The sequence below is a fragment of the Acomys russatus genome, chromosome X (assembly GCF_903995435.1).
Source record: "Acomys russatus chromosome X, mAcoRus1.1, whole genome shotgun sequence".
Taxonomy (NCBI): Eukaryota; Metazoa; Chordata; class Mammalia; order Rodentia; family Muridae; genus Acomys; species Acomys russatus.
The window spans coordinates 122,679,110-122,696,795 of NC_067169.1; the positions used below are offsets into that span (position 1 = coordinate 122,679,110).

The 17,686-nt window shown below is 52.7% G+C and overlaps 1 protein-coding gene across 1 annotated transcript; it reads left to right on the forward strand.

Annotated features, from left to right (window-relative positions):
- The first annotated feature begins 1,073 nt into the window (after positions 1–1,073).
- On the forward strand, positions 1,074–12,424 carry Bgn (biglycan). The gene is made up of 8 exons (XM_051141536.1): positions 1,074–1,210; positions 8,260–8,511; positions 8,879–8,991; positions 9,425–9,638; positions 10,173–10,283; positions 10,430–10,523; positions 10,662–10,800; positions 11,688–12,424. The coding sequence occupies exons 2-8, from the start codon at positions 8,271–8,273 to the stop codon at positions 11,883–11,885; spliced, it is 1,110 nt and encodes a 369-aa protein (XP_050997493.1). The 5' UTR covers positions 1,074–1,210; positions 8,260–8,270; the 3' UTR covers positions 11,886–12,424.
- Positions 12,425–17,686: the final 5,262 nt, after the last annotated feature.

Consider the following 17,686-nt stretch of genomic DNA (forward strand, 5'->3'; position numbering starts at 1 on the left):
TAGACCCCCTCAAGCCGTCACCTTGCCCTCTCTCCAGGGGGCCTCTCCCTCCCTCTTAATCTCCTCCTTTGAGTTTTCCCCTCACCTGAAGTTTCCTTGTATGGCCTTCCATATTCTTGGTCCCTGGTTCCTTCTTCAGATTTCAGCCTCTCCTACCACCTCAGGGCTCACCTTACATTTTGGAAACTGCACTGGCTAAAGAGGGGTAGGACATCACTGGATAGGTAGATGCTACACTTGGGACTAAGCCTCATTTTGGCCCTCAAGAAGCAGCTGAGGTTTAGCAGGCTAGCCCAGTTAGGCCCAGAAAGTAACCAGAGGAAATGTCCCCAAGAGAGATCATGGTTATGGCAAGAAGATAAGGGACTTGGTTCCTCCTCTCCAGATGAGCTTTGCCAACCTCTCAAAGACTTCAGGGATGGGAGCCAAGAAGGTCTCTAGACTCTGGGAGCAAATGCCTCTTTTTAAAGGAGGAAGGGACAGTGAGTAAGGCTTACAGAGAGGAGCCCAGATCAAGTCCTTCAAGAAACCTACAATTCGTTAGGCACCCCCCCACCCCCCAACTTCCCAATCCCGGTTCAGACCAGGCAGAAGTTCTGGGTGGGATGAGAACAAAATCCCAGGGCCACTCACTGTCCTAGCCATCCGGTTACCTTCTCTCATCTTCCTCTCTTTCTTCTGCCTGGCAGCTGCCAGCAAGCACCTCAGTGTCCCCATTTGGATGGTGAAAAGTTTGACTCTGGGAGGCTGTCTGCCCAGAGACACCAAGGGTCTGTCCCTAAGTAAGTGAATGTGTGTCCTTTCAAACTGTGCTTGAGGCAGGGGCCAGGGTTGGGGGGAGGGGGAGGGGTGCCACATAGCCCAGCCGTCTACAAGAAAATTGCTTCCTTTGAAGCTGCCAGGGGGGCAGGAAGCCTGTCCCCTCCCTCCCAGCTGCCTTTCCTCCCTCCTTCTCTCCCTCTCTGCTCCACTCAGCCCCCTCCCTCCCTCCTTCTCTCCCTCTCTGCCCCTCCCTGTTTGTCCCCTCCCCGTCGGCCCGCCCGCCCCGCGCAGCCTTTAGCTTCCCTCCCACCGCCTCTGTCTCCCTCTCTTCACGAACTGCCCAGGAGTGAGCAGCTGCTCCCGGTTGGCGACGGACAGACACACCAAGAGCCTGACATCCTAGCCCACCAACTATCCAGCCGACATCTGGCTGCTTCCCTGCCCCCAGGTAGGGCCTGCTCAAGCCTGGAACTGACTCCACTCTCTTCCCACAAAGACCTCAATCTGTCCTTGCTGTCTTCACTCCTGACTATGCTGTCCCCTCACCAACCCAAAGATGCTGGCGATCCTGCTGTCCCCACACCAGCCCTGCTGCATCTACTGCTTCAACCTGTAGTCTTGCTGTCCCAGTGTCTGTACCTCCACTGCCTCTTACTGCTCTCTCCATGCCCCAGGGCGCCCAGCAAAGACTCCTGGTTTGTGTCCTTTCATCAACAGCCTTTGGTCTTTATCCCATTCCTGCCTCCTCTCTTGACCCTCTTCCCTTGGCCTTTCTTCCTACCCTTCCTTTCCCTTTCCCTTTCCCCTTTAATTGTGCTCAGTCGCTAAGCTCGCCCATGCTTTGCCTCTCAGTTTCAGGAGTGGGCATCAGGGAGCTCCCTCTGGGCTACTGTCCAGAGCATCACCGAAGCAGGGCTGGGTGGCTGGTATGTTACCTCTACCCACAGCCCTATCCCTCATGGCAAGGCCCAGGCACATCCTCCATTCCCGCTAACCTTGATCCCTCAGCTCAGCTTTTCTTGGGGGCTTGGCATCTGGCCAGGTCAGGGAGGCTAGGGCCAATGCAAAACTCAGCCCTGGCCCACTCTCCCCTTGGAGTAGTCTGCGAGACTTGTGCTCCCAGGCCCTCCTGGGGCACCTTGCCCTGGTACTCCAAGCTCACCACAGACTCATGCCCTGCTTCCACCCTCTCCTGGGCAAGGTGTGGGTCCGAGGAGCCCCAGCTATAGGGATCCTGGGTTGCCTCAGTCCTATTTCTGGAAGCCTCTTGAGCTGAGATGCACGGTGGGCAGAGGGTGGGATGGGGGTAGAAAATGGGGCAATTCTGCCATGCTCGAAGGGACAAACTTGGCTTGCGGCCCTGAGGGTCCTGTCAAGGGATTAAGGAGAAGAAGCAAGAGAGACAGAGTCAACTGGGCGTTCACCAAGTCCAGTGGAGGCTGGGGGACTAGAGTACTTTGTCACTACCCTAGGGGTGGGACCAGGCTCCCATCTCCCCAGATTAAGAGGCCCAGGACCCTATGAGGTGGGGCAGACAGAGGAAATCTTCATTGGGCCAAGGACATAGCACCTGGGAGGCTCCAATACCATCTCCAGAGGCTTCTGCCTGTATTCCTTTCTGCTTTGTAATGACTGGGATTGAGACAAGCTGACAATGCTCTTTAGGTGACAAAAGTCCCAAAGACTGACATCTGGGCTTGCACTCAGTTGCCTGTGCTCCCCACACCCTAGGAGAGCTTGTGGATGGGCAGGGGTGCTTTGTGTAGAACATGACTGTGTATTGCTGCTGAAGGCCAAAGGAAGTGAGCCTTTGAGGGCAGGCAATGTGGCTGTACTGACAGGAGGATGTGGGTCTGCCTCTAAACCGCTAGGGCAAGGCAGCAGGAGGAGACTCTGAGCAAGGCAGTAGAGAGAGCATCATAGGCTGCTGGCCACCTGGGTGTGGCAGCTGAGCCTTTCTGGCCCACCTCTACACCGGGTCTCTCCACCCCAAAGGACTTGGGTCTACTGCTGCTTCTCTTTCCTGCCCAGAACAGGGGCCAAGGTCCCCCTCCATGAAAAGCGAATCTGGACCAGATGAGCATGCCAACCACTGACCACCATGTCAAGTAACCTGGTAGTACTGACCCAAATCTTTCCCCAGTCCCGCGCCCCCAAAGTCCTAGGCTGTTGGAGGATTGGCAACATGGTGGAATAGAAGGGGAAAGGATGATATGGAGGGAAGAAAGAGCTCTCTTCAACACGTCCTGTAGCCCTCCAGTTGCAGGGTCAAGTCCTCCAAAGAGAGATTTGGGAAGAGGCTATACTTGACAGTTTGCACTGGGACCCTCGCCAGAGGACTTGATTCCTTGTCACCCTGTTTTGAGATGGAAGGGGGACTAGACTCCATCCCAATCTCCCTTTTGCCTGAGCTCACTCACCATGGTCTCTCACTTTCTCTCCCTATACAAACAGAGAACCATAAGTTTGTTCCAGACGTCACTTGTACTTGGTCCCACAAGATTCTCAGCGTGTCTCCTCAATGAGGCCACAATACCAAGGGCCTCTGATACTCCACCTACTGGAGCCCCTCAGCTTCCTTGCTCCCCCTCGCCAGTGCCCCCAGATTCCCTTTATACCCACCGACTCCCTCCTGCTCTCCCTCCTTTTGCCCCTGCTCTCAAATGCCCCACCCATTTTCTAGTCGGCCTCCTACATCTCAACAGTCCCAACAGCAGACCTTCTCCAGCGTAGGGAGGTAAATTGGTTGTAGGGAGACACCCTAGCACAGGACGTCACCTACACCAAGGCAGTGTGGATGGATGTTCCTGGACACCTAGCCATAAATGGGCCAAAGACTGCAGAGAAAGTACAGCCAGCTCCAAAGACAAGCAACCAAAGGACCCGTGTTCTGGTTTTGCCCGCTGGGTTTTGGGACAGGTGGCATCTTTCCTTGGCCCTTCCTCATGTCCAAGGGACTCTTACTCCTTTGTGCTCAAACACACTGGGTTGGGGAAGGTCAGCATCACAAAGTGACACCTTGGCTACCCACAGAGTCCTTTTTCTGCAAATCTAATGGGGTGGGGCATGGGGAACGGAGGATGTGGCTCACATTTACCCACATTCAGACTTCAGAGCATCCTCCGGAAAACAACAGATGCGGGTATTCTCAGAGCAAAGCTAGTGTTTGCTGGGCCAGCTCCTCTAGGGCTTAAGAGCAGAGCTTTGTTTCCTGTCCTCTTCCAGGTCAGTAGGCCTCTTACCCCACTTTTACAGCCCACAGCCAAATGTTCCTCAGCTCTGTCTGGGACTCTGGGCATGTCTCTTCACTAGAATCACCTTCTTCCCTAATTCCTGATTGTTCTGAGTCTGGGCAGCCCCGGCTATGGCCTTTCCATGGCTTTTAGTGGATACCTGGCTGCAAGCATCCAGGAACCCAGTCAGCCTGGGAAGATGGAAGAGGAAGAGGCTCTGGGTCTTTCCAGCTTAATGCTTAGGACTGAATCGCCCTCCAGCCAGAGTTCCTGGCAAGCACTACAGAGCCTGGTATTTGAGAGAGAGTTCAGGAACCCCAAGACATGGGAAGAAAGGGGGCTCTTTGCAGTCTGGAACCTGCTGCCTTGCTACTCTCTTTCTCCAGGAGTGGTTGCTCCTTTCCAGAAATTTCTCAGTAGGGCAGGGAATGAGGACTAGAAAGCTCACCCCTGTCGTACTCAGCATCTCTATGTAGCCCAGGCACCTCTGATACCTATGTTCAGGTAAATCCCACCCCTAACACTGTTGGAGAGATGCATCTGACTGCCCAGCTACTGTGTCAGTGCAAGGGCCACAGGTAGTAAGACGTGGCCCTGGCCAACTAGGCTCAGATTCTGCTCACCTTGTGGCATACAGAGAAGCACACATCCCATCCCTCTGGTTGACACTCAAGTGCTCGGCTGGAGCTGCTGAGACTACATGCAGCGTCTGCCCCTTGGCAGCTGCTAGTCCCACATCTGCAGGCAAGCTCTCAGAGGCTGCCAGACCTCAAGCCTTGTCCTGCCGCCCTGGGCCTGGCCTGAATGCCTGGCACAGCCCTTCCATGTTCTCAGAGACTTCCAGCAAGTCTTGCTTGGCTGTTGCCCAGAGAAGTCCTGCATGGAGAACTACACTGGCTTTCAGAGGGGCAGACAAGGAGCGCCCTATTGGGGTGGTGGCACAGGCTCCAGGAAACCCAGTCCTTCTCCTTGTTCACCCTGTGTTGCCAAACTCAGCTTACCATGATGACCACGTCTTTCCTTCGCTCTGAGGAGCTCTTTGATGGAGCCTAAGGACGTAGCCAAACAGTCCACTGAAGATCAACTGAGACCTGGAAGCCTGGGTGGCAGGGAGAAGTGGGATGGGAGGAGCTTTCCAGAAGTCTTACAGGGGCTGACCCCTTTCTGACTGAACCGATGCCTGTGCTCTCAGTGTATAGGGACGAGGGATCAGTTTGAGGGGGTTGAAAAGGGGAGGCATGTGAGACTCCCTGTAGCTGTCACCATCACCCCACTTGGTGATTCTCCCCAGTTCTGCATTCTCCACTTACAGGATCAGAGTTTCCCAGAAGCTATCCTCATCCATGGCGCAGCAGCAACACTGAAAGCTCAGACACTAGTGTGTCCGAAGCTGGACTCGGTTCAGGCTGAGTAAACAGGGCACTTGGAAGAAATCAGCTCTTCTTTGTAGGCCTCACCTTCCCTCTGCACTCCCTTGACTTGATGGACTCCCCTTCTGTGGGCTCTGTGCTTGGCATGCCCCCTTCCCTGCAGAATATGGGTACTGAGTCTAGTGCCAGTTTTCTGAGTGAAAATGAGAGCCGTACTGGGAAAACTGCCTGGCCCCTATCCATCAAGCCTTGAGCCCTGAAAAAAGCGGCCAAAAGCCATCTCTCCTCTGCATGGCCTTTGAGCCTCCTACCCCAGGTTGAGCCTGGACTGGAACTGACAACAGGCTGAGATCTCCCAATATTGTTCTCCTAACTCCTTCTGGATCCCTCACGGTGTGTCCCCTCATATATAGTCTTATAAGTCCACCTAGGGTCCAGTAGCTCCTTTCTCTGGGTGAAGGAGGTTTGTAATCGGAAGACACTGCAGTGGCCACAGAGGAGCATCATGTCCTGAGTGTCTGAGTGCCAGACAAGGCTTAGGGGGTGAGATTCCTGCCTAGGACAGGGACGCCCTGTGCAGATCTCTGGGCCTCTCTGTAGTTCCAACAGATCTGTCCAACTGCATCCCAATCCATGCCATCTTCCCTGGTGGAATATGGGTCACCTAGCTCAGCTGAGCAGAAAGTCTAGCCCTGACTCATCTTCCTGCAGGGTAGCAGCTTTGGCAGAGGGGCCAGGCAGGTGGATGGTCAGTGCAGAGAGGTGAGGGCAGTGTCTCACTCCCTCTCTGCCACTCCATCTTGCTCTCTGGCCTTCCTTCTGTCTCTTTTGTCTGATCTGAGCTGCTCTTGCTCCTCTCTCAGGCTGCAGGCTGAGGGATAACTGGTCTTTCTGTCTATTCTGGGGGTATCCCCTATGTCTTCCTGAGCCAGGCTTGGGTGGACATCTTGAGGGACTCTGGACACTCTTCCAGCTGAGGACCTCCTATGACCTCAGGAGTCATCATCATAACCACATCTGCATATAAAAAAGAAACTGAGCAAAGCCTTTGGCTGTGTCCCCTACTTTGCTGTGTGACCTTTGGGGCTCAGGAAGGCTGCTCTATTCTCTCCAGGAAGCAGCCCTAACCTCTGTGCAGACCCTTTTGTCCACTGGTATAAGATGGAAGCCAGGAAAAGTCATGAGAACCACGGGGATTGGGTCTGCATATATGGGTGCTCCCCCCCCCCAACAAACCTAGGACTTTTCAAGCAACAACAGAGGGTGAGATTTCTTCTGGGACTGACAGCCATTAGATAGGCAGTGTTTATGCCTAAGTCTAACCAAACCAGGATGTTCCAGTCTCCCCCTACTGCAACATACACAGATACACACACACACACACACACACACACCTCTGCCAGTGATAAGGATTTCAAAGCAGCAAGAAATCTGCCCAGCCCCCTTTGTCAACTGGGCTCCTTCCACTTTTGCCTCCAGCAATTGAGCTCAGAGGGTCTTATTTAGCTCAGATGGAGCCCCAAATATCCCAACTTCCACACCAAAATGTGACCCATATGAGTCCTCCTTGAACTGGGCCTGCCTGCTTCAAATCTTCAGGAGGCTATGTTTTCCGTCCACCCATACAGCAGAGCAATCCCAGACTTGCAAGCCTGGGAGGCTAGCAAGACCACCGTGGATTCCCAAAATACCCTGAGCCTTTGCCATGGATTGGGCAAGAAGGAGGAGGAAGAAAGGCAGGGCTCTGGCCTCATCCTGAAGTCTAGGCTCTGCTTGGGTGGTTGAGTGCAGGAGAAAGAAACAGGAGATGAGGGTGCTAGGGGGCAGGCTCAGGCAGTGCAGAGTCTCCACCCCCACCCTGCTGCCTCAGCCTGGGGGCCTCCAGACAAGCCCGACCCTGCCCTGTTACTCTGGCAGCAGCCTACTCTTCTCTACTCTTCTTGGGATCCTCTTCAGTATGCCAGGGGCCGTGGGGACAAACAAAGAGCAGAGGTCCATGTGGAAAGGCCAGGTTCTGCAGGCTGAGTCCTGGGGAACGAGAGGAAGGAAAATGAGAAGTGTTGATGCTCTGAACCCCAGGACTTGGCCTTGCTGTTGCTTCAGTATTAGAGAATCTCCTAGGCTCCCCACTTCCCTGTCCCCTCCCCTCCCCCCTTCTCCTCTCCTCCCACTTCATGCCTTGGCCTCTGGACCTTCTTAGAGCAACGTGGGCACTGTGAAGGGGCTCAGGCAGTGAAAGGGATGGGATGACTCATTCAGCATGCAGTTAAACTAATAGCATCTGACTCTTCCAAGCTCACTCTCAAGAGGGATTGGCCAGGTGGCCTGTGGGGCCAATAGCTGGGCTTCATCTCAGTCTCCAGTTGGCCTCACTGACCCCCAACCATCAGGCGGTGAAGTGGGCACTGACTGACTCATTGTGGGATGGGAGGGGGGGCAGCCTTGAGCTGATTGAGATATTTCATTGCCCAATGAAAGCAAGTCCTTCCAGGAAGAGGAGGGGAGTGGAAAGAGGTGCCCTCTGGCCAGCCAGCACTCCTACCCTGCCTCCTACCCATGCCTCCTCCCTCTGCTGCCTCCTAGCCATGCCTGGAGAGGGATGGGGAAATACGGTGCCCCCTCCCTCTTCTCTCTCTCTCTCTCTCTCTCTCTCTCTCTCTCTCTCTCTCTCTCTCTCTCTCTCTCTCTCTCTCTCTCTCTCTCACACACACACACACACACACACACACACACACAACATACACACACACACACACACACACACACACACACACACACACACACACACACACACACACACACACACAGAGCCACTGCTGCTGCTGGGAGAAAAGGGTCCAGATGGTGATGCTGGTGCTGACCTACAGCTCCTCTTTCTCCCTTTTTGCTCCCAGGAACATTGGCCATGCGTCCGCTGTGGCTCCTCACCTTGCTGCTAGCCCTGAGCCAGGCCTTACCCTTTGAGCAGAAGGGCTTCTGGGACTTCACCTTGGATGATGGGCTACTCATGATGAATGATGAGGAGGCTTCAGGCTCAGACACCACCTCAGGTGTCCCTGACCTGGACTCTGTCACACCTACCTTCAGTGCCATGTGTCCTTTCGGCTGCCACTGCCACCTGCGGGTTGTGCAGTGCTCTGACTTGGGTGAGTCGCTAGGCAATTAGGGTGAGAGTGTAGAGAGAGGCACAGGCTCTGCCTGGGAGCCCCAACTAAAAGGGACACACGTGCTACCCTGTGGGGCGAGTATAGAATGGCGGGAGTGGGAATGTGTGAGTTACCAGAGGCCGAGGTGTTAGAATGAGAGTAGATACGCAGGTGTCAGTGCCTGGCACATGAAAAGCAAATAGGATGTGCGATCTCTGAAGCTGGCACCTGTTATCTCAGAGTCCCTGCATTTGTACCAGTGTCTCTGTGTGTGTCCATATGCGTGTGTGTGCCCATCCCTTTATACCAGCTGTGACAAACAGACTGGACGAGCCAGGCTTATGCTGGTGATGGTGCTGGCCCCCAGGTCTGAAGACTGTGCCCAAGGAAATCTCACCTGACACTACACTGCTAGACCTGCAGAACAATGACATCTCCGAGCTCCGCAAAGATGACTTCAAAGGCCTCCAGCACCTCTATGTAAGCCTCCTCCAGCCTCCTGCCCTTTCTGAGGAAGAATATGATGTCCCTGGGACTGGGAGGAGGGGTGCTCACGAATGGGGCTGGGCAGAGGGGCTGGGAACAAATGGAGTCCTGAGATAAGCCGGGAGTGGCTGGAGCAGGGATAACTAAGACCATGTGCGTGGGTGCAAGTCAAAATCCCTCAGGTCAGTCAGTCCCCTTTTCTGAGGGAAAGCTTTGCATTTTATTGGCTCCGGTGAACAACAGAGAACGCATATATTCCATTATAGCTGTTAGAGAAACTTGCCCTGCACTCTGCTCACCAACACAGACTGACTTCCATGAGACCAAACAGGTTCAGATGGCTCTCAAGTGCCCTCATTAGCAAGTTCAGGAGAGGGGAGGTGGGGGGAGGTGGCGATGCTCACCTTGGATGCCTGTCCTGCCTCAGGCCCTGGTCCTGGTAAACAATAAGATCTCCAAGATCCATGAGAAGGCTTTTAGCCCTCTGCGGAAGCTACAGAAACTCTACATCTCCAAGAATCACCTGGTGGAGATTCCTCCCAACCTGCCCAGCTCCCTGGTAGAGCTACGCATCCATGACAACCGTATCCGAAAAGTGCCCAAGGGCGTGTTCAGTGGGCTCCGCAACATGAACTGCATTGGTGAGAGTAGTCTGTACCTTGACATCAGGCATAAAGAAGACAGGTAGAGGACATTTATTCCAGCCAGGACATCTGGGTCCTAGGTTGTCCCGTGCAGTCATGGAGAGGCCCTGTATGCCTCAGAATGTTCCAGATGCTTGTTTTAGGTCGTGATGAAGGAGACTGGGGTGGCTATAAAGGCTCAGTTCAACAAAGAGTCTCAAACATAGTCTAAAAGAAGACCAGTATGTTTCTGAAGAAAAGCAAACACCAACTTGAGTAATTATCGTGGTAAAGGGAAGGGTTAGGACACAGAAAGACTGGGCCGGTAGAGAGCACCACCATAGCAGCAGAACTTGGGTGGCTTTCTTTCTGGGTCTCCACACTTTGCTCTTGCTTCCCAGCTCCCAGAGGCCAAGAACAGCTGGAGTTAGTTAGCTGGGCAAATTCATAAGCTGCTTTCTAAGGAGGTGGGAAGAGCCAGAAAAGAACAGGCTCTGCTGGTAGGTGGGGTGTCAGTGCCTGGCTCCCAGGCTGACAGGACTTCTCTCCTAGAGATGGGTGGGAACCCCCTGGAGAACAGTGGCTTTGAACCAGGAGCCTTTGATGGCCTGAAGCTCAACTACCTGCGCATCTCAGAGGCCAAGCTCACCGGCATCCCCAAAGGTAGGAAAGTGTCAGTACCAGAGCTCCAGGAGCACAGATGAGGGTTTGCCCCATGTGTTTCAGCAGGACCCTCCTGGAGCAGAGAGCGGGCCTTCCACCTGCCCCAGAGCCTGCACTTACCTCCCAGCATGCTCTCTTCTGGGTAGATCTCCCTGAGACCCTGAATGAACTTCACCTGGACCACAACAAAATCCAAGCGATTGAGTTGGAAGACCTACTTCGATACTCCAAGCTGTACAGGTGGGACTGGGGCAGCCCTTGGGGGCTGCAGGGATCCATTACCAAATGGGGTCAGGCTATAAGGTGGCACCCAAGTCCTCTGTCCCTGAGTTGTCCTCTCCTCCAGCCTCTGACAGCCTCTAATCCATTTCTCTTCAGGCTAGGTTTAGGCCACAACCAGATCCGGATGATTGAGAATGGGAGCCTGAGTTTTCTGCCTACCCTGAGAGAACTTCACCTGGACAACAACAAGCTGTCCCGGGTGCCTGCTGGTCTCCCAGATCTCAAGCTGCTTCAGGTAAGACCTGGCTCTCCAAGTGTAGGTGGAGTCATGGCACCAGCCTCTTAGCTGCCTGGATCCCCCTGACCCCTTTTTGACAGAGGCCCAGGGTGGAGAACAAAACAGGACCTAGATTGCCCTTTGGGTCCGGTCTCTTGCCCTCATGCAACCCACTTCCTGCTCACAGGAAGGCAGTGCTAACTCCCATCTATGGGGTATCTGGGGAAGGGGAGTCACCCTCCCTGACTTAGCTTCCAACCGCATGGGCAAAGTAGGTCTTTCCCACACTTAGTTTGGACCTCAATTTTTAAAATCTATTTTTAATTTTGTTATTATTATTTTTAATCTCAGCTCCATTTGTAATGAAAGAAAGCACTTTCATCCTCCCCGCGCCTGCCAGGGCAGCACAGCCCATGCCGGGCTAAGAGCACCCTCTAGTGGCCAGTAACCTTTCTACCACCAGAGAGCTTCTAACCTAAGGCACCATATTTCCTATACAGATACTGTGTCAGTATCAATGTTTCCTACACCCTTGTTCTGGCCAAGACAGTCCCGCCCCACCCTTCCCAACTTACCGTTTGTTGATATACTTCACCTGAGCTCTTCATCCTGGCCTGGGTCTATCCAAATACCAGTGCCTTAATCCTAGTCAACACCCACCAACATACTCAGGTATGTCCACCTCTCAGTTGTGGGAAAAGCCACCAAGTGGCCTTCAAAGGGTAACCAAAAGGACACTAAGAAGTGACTGATGGGATCCAACATGGAGGCAGGTCTGATCCTTCTTACGTCTACCCTCCATGTTGCCCACAACCTCTGTCACCCAGGCTGGGAGAGATTGGGATTGGTGGTCTGAGGCACTGAGCCCTGACAAAAAGCCCGAGACACATTTGCTCTGCCCCTAGGTGGTCTATCTGCACTCCAATAACATCACCAAGGTGGGAATCAACGACTTCTGCCCCATGGGCTTCGGAGTCAAGAGGGCCTACTATAATGGCATCAGCCTTTTCAACAACCCTGTGCCCTACTGGGAAGTGCAGCCAGCCACCTTCCGCTGCGTCACTGACCGCCTGGCCATCCAGTTTGGAAATTATAAGAAGTAGAGGCAGTGGTAGCCACCATGGTGGCCTTGATGAGAGTCTCTGAGGAGCATAGTCGCATGTTCCACAGGGGAAGGGGAAGCAAAGAAGCAAAGCCCCACATACGACACCTTTCTTCCCCAACGTTAACTTCCCACCGCACCACAGCTTATCCCTGGCTCTCAAGCATGCGCATATGCACATGGCCTGGCCCCCTTACCCATTCCCCTCAGCTTTTGAGGTTTAACAGTCACCTACCATGTCCACTCAGAGACTCCCTATAAATCTTTCTTCTTATTCATCCTGAAATTCAGATATCTGTGGCAGGAGGGCCCAGCAAAGGTGGGCACAGCACACTGCCACAGCTACTGGTGCATCCAGGCATGTGTTCTTCCTCTTCCTCACCCATGTCTGACTTCTAGCTCTCTTGGGCCTTATCAGCTGCCTTTAGCACGATTCTCCCTTCTGGGGCTGTAGATCTGCCTCCTGCCATTCTCTGGACCCAGTTCACATCTTTCTGTCTTTGTCTATCTCTGTCTCTCTATCTCTCTGCTTATGCCTCTGTCACTCAATTTCTGTCTCCCTCGCATGCACACACACACTCACACACACACACACACACAGGCACACACATACACAGGCACACACATACACAGGCATACACACACACACACACACACACACACACACACACACACTGACCATCTGCCTCAGGCTGCTTTCTGCTTCACATCACAGGTCTCTGGTCAGTCTCCACACAAAGAAATCTGGGGCAACTATCTCCCTGATTGCCCTGCCTGTCACTTGATCCCCAGTCCTGAAGGAAGCTGGAAGGTTGAGGCCCAGAATTCTGTCTGTATTGTCCAGGAAAGGGGCCATACTTTGCTATGAAGATGGGGAGCAGGAAGCTTCCTAGCCCCTGGAGAGGCTCATCAGGCCACCAGAGCCCCCAGAACCAGTTTGCATTGGCCCCTGCCTTCTCCCCAAGATGGCTAGGTCCCCCTTCCTCACCTCTGGGTCCCTTCTGTGGTAGGAATTGGTTGGGAATCAGTTGCACCCAGCACGGGGGAGTGCTGCTTATGAGGTCCGTTGTCCTTCAATTAAAGAAACACTGTGCAATATGACTCCATGTGCCACTTCTCTGGGACATCACTGAGCATCAAGAGGAGAACAGAGGTGAAGCAAGGGCCTTCTCAGCCCACTTCAAAGCCTTTGCCTTTCCGTGCCCTCCTTCCATGCTTTGTGCTTCCTCTTTGTTGTTGTCCTTGCCCTCAGAAGCAGGGCCTCCTCATCCTCAGGGCCAGAGCTGTGAAAGCGCATCTCAAGTGACCACATTTAAGGCCCAGGCCCTATCCATTTTCCCCTCCCTTCCGGTGCCTCAACTGTTCTTAAGATGAACTCAAAATTCAGGCCACATCTGAGGTGGCTTACCAACCTAGATCTCACTCCCTTCAGGATGGGAGCTTCACAGAAAGAGCCCTGTCTGCCTGGCTATATGAAATTAGGAGAACAGCGTGTTGCAGTCTGGGCTGGGACCAGTACCTATGCTAACACTAGGAAAGGGCAGAGGGAAAAACCCTTGGCGTCAGGCAGAATATTGGTGCAGGCTGCAGCTGGATCCTGGGGGAGGCTCTAGTTTGGGTCTAGGGAAACAGGCCGACTGGGGACACAAGCTGCCCTGGAAAGAAACAGACCTCCACAGGGCTAAAATGCGCCTGAGCTAAGCCGAAGGCTTCCTGCTCAAGTCATGAGAACCGGGGCTTCCCTATGCAGTGACAGAGCAGCCAAGGCCAGTGTGAGTGACAGGCAAGCCAGAAGGATGCACCCAGAGGCATTGTTTGTGGCTTCTCATATACAGCCATACCCTCTTGGCCTGGCAACCAAGACACCCAGTGTCCCCGGGTTTATCCTTTTTGGGGATGGGAGGTGCCACTCAGTGTAGTGGCCCAGCGATAGAATGTCACCCAGCAGCATCATAGCACTATTCTGGGGCATGTGCTCCACAGCCTGGCAATCTCTGCTGAGCTGGGCAGACACAGGGCAAGGGCACTGGCCAAGGGCCAGGAGGCAGGGCCTCAGTCTGGTCCCCATGCTGGGTGGGAAGGAGGGGCAGGCAGCAACAAGTCCTGGTAGGAACAGAAAGACGAAGCCGTCAGTGTGTTCTCTAGTGGGTGTTCTGAGGGCAGGATTCACATCAACAGATCCTCCATAGCACCCACTACACGTTCCTTCCCCTCCCATCTCCCCAGTCACTTTTTTTTTTTTTTTTTTCATTTTGCTCCCTCTCGTTTCAGGAAAGTTTACAAGGCTATCTTCTGCAGGTCTCAGATCAGGGACCCAGTAGGGCAGTGCCATCACCACCAGCTTAGGGGACAAGTGTTATATAGGTGTTAAGTTCAGAGAGGGGATTCCCCAGACAGCTCCACACTATCCAGACCAAAGGCTGTAAGGCCCCAGGCCGGAGCCCATGAGACTGGTAGGTCATGGTTAAAGGTAGACGCCATCTTCACAGCATTTGGTCTTGGCTACAAGGGTAAATTCCTCTGCCTTGGGACTGGAGAGATGACTCAGCAATTAGGAGTAGCTGCGGCTCCTACACAGGACCCAGGTTTGGTTTCCAGCACCCACACTGAGAAGCTCACAAGCAGGGGATCCAAATCTCCTTTCTAGGTACCAAATGCCCTCTTGTGTGGATACCAGGCTTGCACATGAGCACAGACATATAAAATAAAAATAAATAAATCTTCATATATATTTAAATTGTTCAAACTCACTCTACTATTGAGTGCATTTCAAATTATTAGACAATAACGAACTGGAAAAAAATCACCAGCTGAAACCAACCGCGGAGGTGCACTCACGAATCCTAGCACTTGGGAGGCAGAAGCAAGAGAATAACTTCAAGAATGACCTTGGTTACATGAGACTTGGTCTCAAAACAAACAAACAAACAAACAAACAAACAAAAATCAGTTACATTAAAATGGTTTCCGGGGCCTAGCAGTCCCCCTACCTTCATTTTTATTGGGTTGCAAAGTAGATTTATATCCTGAACAGCAGCTTTGGTCATAAGAAGGCCCATGGAGGACAAGTCCATGCCACCATTTGCTTGAGTATGATTTCCTGGACCTTGGGGCAGACTGAAGGGAGAAGGAAAGGAAGCGTACACTGCAGGGTCATGGCACCAAAGCAGCCTGGTGTGCTGCGTGTGGAACAGTGGGGTGAGAGGAGAAGAGCTGTGAGCACCAGAAATACCAAAGGCAGTGGGCATGTTCATATGGAGCTCAAAGCAGAGACCCCCTGGGCAGCCATCAGCCTGCTGAACAGCCACATGTGCACACATGAACACACTGAGACAAAAAATACATAGATGCACACACAAGCACACAAGCTTGCGTGTGAGCATGCATGAATATGCAAACATACGAGCACATATGTACAGAGAGAAACACACATGCACACAAACACAAATTAACATAGACAAATAGCTACACAAGCACATATGCACATACAAGCCTTCTACACTTAATGTTCATAGAAACTTAGGCAGGCACATAGCAATGATACACAATGCATTCACACATTTACACATGAACATACATAAAACAAACATATACATACACAGGTATGCCCATTCGTGCTCTGTGCACAGAGAAACACACAGAGGCAAATGAGCATGTAGACATACATACATAGGTGCATAGTAATATGTGTTATTGGAAACAGCTGTTCTATAAACAGGGTAGCTGCCAAGGAGGGGCATTTTAGAGGCATGGGGCTGGGAAGAGGGATTTTTTCCTGAGCACTTACTACAGGTCAGGTGCCTTCTGCATTCAGTAGGTCTCAGCTGGAGCCTAAGCCAAATCCACTGCTTAGGTTTAAACAAGTCAGATCTTGTAGAAGGGGCAAGTGGCCAGGCATCCTGGACCAGAGCCTAGATGGAAACAGGGGCCCTAGGGAGAAAATCCCTCCCTGAGGGTCTGAGGGAGGAGGTGAAAGGCCTGGGAGTGGGGGTAGCAGGGCTGCTCTGAAAGTGTGGGCTCCATGCTCTTCTAGGCACTCGGGGGTATCTCAGGAAAACAGAGCCCATAGGAAGAAATAGATTCTGTTCTGGACATACAAGGTTGAGCCCTGTTTCCCTTGGCTTCTGAGGACACACATACCCTGAGAACCCAAAGAATCCAAGGTAGCCTTCTGCTAAAGGCTCCCACTGCACAAAGGGTGACTAAGGAAGAGGGTATGCAACACACACACACACACACACACACACACACACACACACACACACCATAGCTGACCAAAGTTTTCCAAAAGTGTGAAATCTACTGAGGCCAAGCAGGCAGGGAGGTGCAGTGGATGATCCTTTAATCCTTTGAAAAGTGACTCTTCTTGGTTGGTGAGTAAGTTGAGGTTTATATAATTATCCTGGGACCTCTGTGACAAATGATCGGGAGGTTCAGGGGTTATGTTGGCAGGGAGGTACTCCTTGATGAGGTCTAGGAGAACACATCTTGCTTTGTTGAGCTCCTGGTGACTCCTGGTGCTCCTTGTCTGGTGGCTACTTTACTGAGCCTCTGTTGTCCATGGTCTCTGGCTCTGTGTGCATGGGAAATTCTTCTCTGCCTCTGTCTTATAAGGACACTCATTGGATGCCGTCCTTCATTTAGTCACATCTGCAAAGACCCTATTTTTGAATAAAGCCCATCCCAGATGTGAGAATCAGCCAGGATGACTGCAGGTGGACGTTGATCCTGGGGCCTTGGTATCAGCCTGAAAATAGCAGAGATGAGGGGGAAGGGAATAAATCAGGACCCACCAGAGACAGGGACAAGGCATCTGGGCCTGACCAAGAAACTGCCAACCCAGAAGACACTGTGACAGCCACACCAAGTGGCAGAAGGGAAATTGAACCAAGGAATGCAAGGTGGGCAGCCACAGGGTCCATCGAGAGGGGGTACATGGTGGTAGTGACAGAATAAACTGATTCAGGAAAATGAGAGGGGCTGGGAATAAGGAGACCAGGCTAGAAGGTGGCCAGCTGGCTGCTTCCTACAAGTTTCTTAGGCTAAGGTAACATTTTTTGAGGTTGCCCAAGAGTAGCCATGAACAACATAGGAGAGGACCAAGATTAGACCCTGGAGTGGCAGGTCCAAACACAGTGTGCATAAGGTTAGACCCTGGAGTGGCAGGTCCAAACGCAGTGTGCATAAGGTTAGACCCTGGAGTGGCAGGTCCAAACGCAGTGTGCATAAGGTTAGACCGAGAGGAAAAGAGAAAAGGGCACAGGAAAGGAGCAGAGAATTAGCCTAGTGGCTGTCACCTCATGGGCATCTTTCTAGCAAAGATCACTAACAGCCTCTTCCTCCCTCTTCTCACTCACAGAAGGACAGTGACACTAAGGATCTCCCCACACTGCAAGGCCACAAAGGGGACCAAATCTGATGAATTGGGGGAGGGAGGCCACAGCTCTCAGAACATGTCCCAATGCTTGCAGCTCCTCTACCCTCGCTGGACACACTTCCTGACTTTCTCCACGTAGCATATCACGAACCCCCAAGCCTCCACTTGTTTATGGAGAATGTGGGGTGTCAAAGAAGAGCAACTGGAACGTGGTGGCTGCAGCCCAGAGCTGTTCTTCATGGAAGCCAGTGCTGGTTCCACTTTTATCTCCCCTATTCTAGGCAGTGGAAGTCATGAAGTATACCTAGTCCCTAAGGGACCAACCAATGACACTGTGCTGGTGGTCAGGAAGCTTTCACCTGGAGGACAACCAGTGCCCAGGGAAAGCCACCTCTGTTGGAACCGAAAGAAAGGAGGCACTGTAG